Consider the following 6284-nt stretch of genomic DNA (forward strand, 5'->3'; position numbering starts at 1 on the left):
TGTTATGGAAACGGCATATAATTTCATTCCAATACCACAAATTTGCCACTACATTAAAGAGCATTACTGTTAGTGAAGGATGAACGGTAAATCAGCATCCCCAGCTCTCCAGGCTACCGCCCTCTTTGGGGGAATGGTGATTCTGAGTGCCCCTTCATTTCAGGCTATAAATATATCCCATGACAGAAAGCCAAGCTGTTGACTAAGGAATGCCTTAACAAGTACTTCTAGGCCAACAAACTTTGTTATACCACAGTTTTGTTCCTATATTATCCTTCTTGTCAGGGATAAGAGAACTGGGCAACACTGCTTCTTTGCATACAGTGATACTTTCTCTAGTACATGGCACATCAATTATACAGACTGTGTTGTAAAAAATCCAATATAAATTCCCTGGAGCAATGGATAGATTTAACAGTGGGGTGAAACACTAGTGATGACTGTAATATACCCAGGCAAAAGACACCTTTATATCATATTAATAAAGAATCTCAAATACCATTATGTGTTGAGAAATAGAAGTATAGAAAAGTAGGCGAGTCATAAGATAGCACCACAGCATTCAGCAATGACTGACCTTTGCAAATTACTGCACTGTGAAAGTTCACAAGAATTAGCAAACAAAAAAGCAAAAAGCAGGTGTTTGCTCCTTTAAATGATTTATCATGTTGTACTCTCTAGTATATTTATTAAAATAACCAAGATTGAACATGGAGCTTCAGCTCTGCAATCTATGAAAAAAATCCCAAAGAGCTGAAGGGGATCCATATCTGCTGCAAATCACAAACTGCAAATGTTAACAACATTTTACTTAATGTAGAAACAACAATTCCATTATTCACCCTTGAAAAGTATTTTTTAAAAATTGGTCCTCCCATCCCTACCACAAATACAAAGTCTCTATTACAAATAAATGTGTTCTCCCATGCATAAATAAATTACATGCATTCAGCTGCAAGAAAACACATCAGTCAAAATGGCTCAAACGTACTCCTACACTGACAAAAAAGAATTCCACTACAACTGTAATTAAATGGCTTGCACTTCAGGTCATTAGCTGAGCGCTGGCCAGTACAATTTTAAATGCTAAAATATTTAAAAAAAAAAGAAAAAAAAAAAGATTTGAGAAATATGTGAAAAATATCTGAGAAAGCAGGAACTACGTTTATGTAAAACAAATTTTAAAATAACGAAAAAACCCTGCCCTCTTGACTCACCTCATTAATTTTTTTAAGCTTCCCTTATTTTTCTATGCCTGTTTACACATGACAATTTGAAAAAAGTAAACGAGCAAAAAATCAGTTACATCTTCCTCCAGATATACAGAATGAAATGCTGTACTAGCTTATAACACTGAAAATCAGAAATCAAGTCTCATAATTAGCCAGTCTTTCCTAACAAACCTGAAGAATGGCACTTTGAACAATGAATTGGGGGGGCGGGGGAAAGATATGTTGTGTTGAAAGGTTTAAGAATGCGTGTACTTCCCATAAAGCTGAAATGCTTCCATGAGTATCATTAAACTCTGGATTAACCAAACATTCTAAATTCAGGAAAACAAAACTATGTTACTCATTCAAATATTCTGACAATATTACAACATAGCCTGAGTGTCATTTTGAGCAGTGAAAAAAATTTTTTTTTTTATTTTAATAGGAAAAGGAGAAGAAAGGCTAAGTTGAGAGAACTCTTTTCTTTAAAACAACAAAAAAAAAAAAAGGAAAAAAGGAAAAAAGAGAAAAAGAACTGGTGAGTTTCTTTCTTCTCCTGCCATATAGCAGATCTCTTCTTGGATTTCACACCACCGACCATACCCTGTCAGAGATCTTGAACAGTCTACATTACTTCTTTTGAAGGATTAATCTAGACCGGCCCAGAGATAAAAAACAAAATGCACAATGAATTCCTACACTGAATTCCAGCTTATTACTGTGAACTCAACATAAGAAAAAAAGGAATCCCACACATTTTGTAGTATACACACTGCTTTCACACAGTACTTGAGTTAGTCAGAGGAATACGTAAAGGGACAAGATAGTTTTGTACAAAACCTCAATTTATTTCAGAGAAATTAAAAATATGGTATTTAATATATATAAATTTCTATTCCTCTATAAATATAGATGATCTTGTGATAACGAACAGAAATAAATGCATACCAAATTCAAATAATTTTGCATTTCAGGGTATGGTAGCCATAGATAATGTTTATGAACCTAAATACAGGCATTTGTAATATAAAAAAAAGTTTAAAACAATACAATCAGGAGAGAAGCATTCTGCTGTTTTTCATACAGAGGACTAAATATTCAAATGCATCTGTCGAAAGTTACAATTTCATCTTTAACTTTTTTTTTTTTTGTATTAAGCACAATCCCACACACCCAGGAGCATACAAGGTAGTAGATATACTGCACACGTATCTTATTTTTACAGTATGCAATGTCATTACTGTACCAAAAAAAAAGACGGGGTAAAAAAAACCAAACAAAAAAACAGACAGCAGAGGGTCTTTAAGGTCTCACATCCCACCAGAGAGCTTAAACATTCTGGTTTTCTGTTTTCCCTTCCTTTGTTTTTACTACTGGCAAAAATCATCACACCCTCATAATGTGCAACGAATTAAATGTCAATGAATTAAAATTCAGGGGAATAGCAATGGCTCGAACGTTTCCCTAATGAAGAGCCAGCTTATGGATAGAGATAAGAAAAAAAAATAAAACCCGAAAGCTGCGTTTTATTCCGATGAAGCCCTGTTTACTGAGCCCGCAGCTCCCGACCCCGCCAAGCCCAGCCGAGAGCAGCCCGGCAGGCGGGGCGGGGGGCTCCCGCCCGGCCTCACCGCCCAAAAGGGGGATTAAAAACAAACACGAGAGGGACGGTCGGTATATCCGTGTCCCCATCCACCTCCTAAGCCATCGGACGTGCTACAGGTGCAGACGGTGTTAAACCTCAACTCCTACAACAAAACAGGCCAACTCCTCTTAAAACCATGTGGTGCATTTAAATAAATTGTATAAAATCGGAAGAGGGCAGCCGGCAGCTACCCCCCCCCCCAGCCCCGGGCACTGCGGAGCGGCCCCCCCTCCAGAGAACAGCCGGGCACACCTCCGGGCAGGGATCGATGTTGTTTCTACCCACCCCCCCCAGCCCAAAAGGGTCTGGCGGGTGCCAGCTCCGCTGCGGCCGGCCCCGGCGAGGCGAGGCGCGGCGCCGGCCCTGCGCCACGGCCGGGCCGGGGGCCCGTCCTCCCCCACACGGGGCCGGGGCCGAGGCGGGAAGGGCGCTCCTCCCCAACCCCACCTCCACCGCCACATACCTCCGGCGGGCCGGGACCCGGGACCGGAGCCCGCGGCCCGGCCGGCGTCGGGAGGCGCCACCGGCAGCGGCCTCGCTCCGGGCCCTGCTGCTCATGCAACTGAAACTCCAAGCAAAGCCACTACAAAACCCGTGTGGGGAGAAGAAAGGGGTCTGGTTTCTCTTACCAGCAGTTTTTCCCATCCTGCCCTACGAAATAAAAATCCAACGCCCTTTTTTTTTTTTTAATTAAAAAAAAAAGGGAGAGGGGGGGACACGACGAGGAAGCAGAATCCGCAAACGGGTTAAAAGTGTCCTAAATAATTAAAAAAGTGAGATTTTTGTCATTTAAATACAAATATACTTACAAAATCTTACAGAGGCTATTTACACCCCTCTCCCCTAACCTGACGGTACGCTCAGTCCCTACAGGAGAGGGCCGGAGCGGGGCGGGGAGGGCAGAGCCGGGCGGTCCCAGGGCTGGGGTCCCCACCCGGCTCGTCCCCCGCTCCCCGCCGCCTGCGGAAGCCACTCGCGGTCCCCAAAGTTTGCCCAGGCTGGATAAAGAGCTGCTTCCCAGGGCAAAGCCCCGGTCCTCCGGCCGCCCCGCCGAGCCCTGGCCCAGCAAGCGGGGGCCTCAAACGGTGGTCTCGCCCTGCTTGCTGTTGGTGAGCCTGGTGTAAAATTTCCTCCAGGAGTTCAGGGTTTTCCCAGACCAGATCCAGAAGCCCGAGGTGATGCCCACGATTAAGGTCATGAGATACTTGATCATGAAGACAGTGAAGTCGGGGCTCATGGGCGGGTGGTGGCTGCTGTGGTTGTTGGGGCAGGGGATGGCGTAGCTCTTACAGCTTTGCGTGACCCAGCTCCTCTCCCACTGTTCCCTAAAAGCTTGCTCATAAAAATAGCAGGCAATGACGATGGTGGCCGGCACCGTATACAGGACGCTGAAGATGCCTATCCTCACCATGAGCTTCTCCAGCTTTTCCGTCTTGGTGCCGTCATGCTTCATGATGGTCCGGATCCTGAAGAGGGACACGAAGCCGGCCAGCAGGAAGGAGGTGCCGATGAACAGGTAGACGAACAAGGGGGCCAGCACGAAGCCTCGCAGGGCGTCCACGTTGTTGATGCCCACAAAGCAGACGCCGCTGAGGACGTCCCCATCCACCTGCCCCAGGGCCAGGATGGTGATGGTCTTGATGGCCGGCACGGCCCAGGCGGCCAGGTGGAAGTACTGGGAGTTGGCCTCGATGGCCTCGTGGCCCCACTTCATGCCAGCTGCCAGGAACCAGGTGAGGGAGAGGATGACCCACCAGATGGAGCTGGCCATGCCGAAGAAGTAGAGCATCATGAAGAGGATGGTGCAGCCCTCCCGCTTCGTGCCCTGCGCCACGGTGCGGGAGCCGTCCTCGGCAAAGCGCTCGTTGCAGACCACCTTCTCCTCCAGCAGAAAGCCGGCGATGTAGGCCACAGCCACCGCCGTGTAGCAGCCCGAGAGGAAGATGATGGGCCGCTCGGGGTAGCTGAACCGCTTCATGTCCACCAGGTAGGTGAGGACGGTGAAGAGGGTGGAGGCGCAGCAGAGCACCGACCAGATGCCGATCCAGGTGCGGGAGAAGCGCAGCTCCTCGGGCCCGAAGTACATGAGCCCGTAGAGGCGGCCGGGCTCGCAGGGCGCCCCACAGTCCTTCTCCCCCAGGAAGCGGTAGTTCAGGTAGGAGGGCACCTTCAGCGCCCGCGGGCAGGAGAAGCGCCCGCGGGGCTCGCCGGGCCCCGAGCCCCCAGGGCCGCCGCCGGTGCCCCCGCGGTGGGGGTTGCTGGTCCAGCTCTCGGGGCGGAGGGCGGGCGTGGGGGTGCCGCGCTCGGAGGCGTTTTGCCCCACGCAGAGCTCACCGGCTCCGTGCACCGGGAACTTCTCGCAGCGCAGCGTGTCGGGCCACTGGAAGCCGAACTTGTTCATAAGGGCCTCGCAGCCCTGCCGGGCCCGCTCGCAGAGGGAGCGGCAGGGCGGCAGGGCCTGCTCCAGCACGGTGCACACCGGGGCGTACATGGAGCAGAGGAAGAACTTGAGCTCGGCCGAGCACTGCACCTTCACCAGCGGGTAGAACTGGTGCACCTCCAGCCCCGCGTCCTCCTGGTTGGTGTGGCCCAGCAGGTTGGGCATGATGGTCTGGTTGTAAGCGATGTCGGTGCAGAGCGGGATGGAGATGGGCTGGCAGTAGCCGTGGTCCGGGATGGAGATGCCCCGCTCGCCGTTGTACTGCGGCGCCGGCGGCTGGCCCCCGGCCGGCAGCGCCGCCGCCCACAGCAGCAGCAGCAGCAGCGGCGGCGGCGGCAGCCGCGGGCACCGGCCGCCGCCGCCCGCTCGCAGCCCGCCGCCAACTTCCCCGCCGCCGCTCGCCGCTGGCCCGCGCCGCTCGGCCATGCTCAGTCGGTGCCGCCTGCCCAGCCGGGCTCCCGCCGCCCCGCCGCCGCCGCTGCTCCTCCCGGCCAAAACTTGCGACTCATGAAGGGAGCGGCGGGCAGGGACGGGGCAGCCCCGGCCGCCACTCGCGCGGCCGCGGCGCGCAGCTCTGCCCGCACCGGCGGCAGCGCCCGCCGCGCCTCCGACTACCGCCGCCGCCTCCGCCGCCGCCGCCGCCTGACCATTTGTGCCGGCCCCTCGAGCCCGCGCCCCTTAGCCGCGCCGCGCCGCGCTCCCTCCGACCGGTTTCCAGGCGCCCCGCAGCCTGCCTTTCGCCGGGAGGGAGGAGCCTTGAAACGGACGCCGAACTTTCCTGCGTAAGGGACCGTCTCCCAACGCCTCACCCGGGGGCGGGCGCAGGCGGGCGCGGGGCTGCCCCGCGCCGCGCACAAAGGCGGTGGCGGGGGCGGCGCGGAGAAGGGGGCCGATCGGGGGGCCGTGCCTTTTCGGTCGGCAGCGCGGAGGGGCGGGGGGGGCCGCGCCCGCAGAGGCGGCTTGGCTGGGCGGGCGGCGGTTGCACCGC

The 6284-nt window shown here is 52.8% G+C and overlaps 1 protein-coding gene across 1 annotated transcript; it reads right to left on the reverse strand.

The window, feature by feature from the left end:
• Window positions 1-3934: 3934 nt before the first annotated feature.
• Window positions 3935-5722, reverse strand: FZD1 (frizzled class receptor 1; the record flags this gene model as incomplete). The annotated part of the gene is made up of 1 exon (XM_082014611.1): window positions 3935-5722. The coding sequence occupies one exon, from the start codon at window positions 5720-5722 to the stop codon at window positions 3935-3937; it is 1788 nt and encodes a 595-aa protein (XP_081870737.1).
• Window positions 5723-6284: the final 562 nt, after the last annotated feature.

This window comes from Phaethon aethereus, assembly GCF_964289735.1.
Source record: "Phaethon aethereus genome assembly, chromosome: 2".
NCBI lineage: Eukaryota > Metazoa > Chordata > Aves > Phaethontiformes > Phaethontidae > Phaethon > Phaethon aethereus.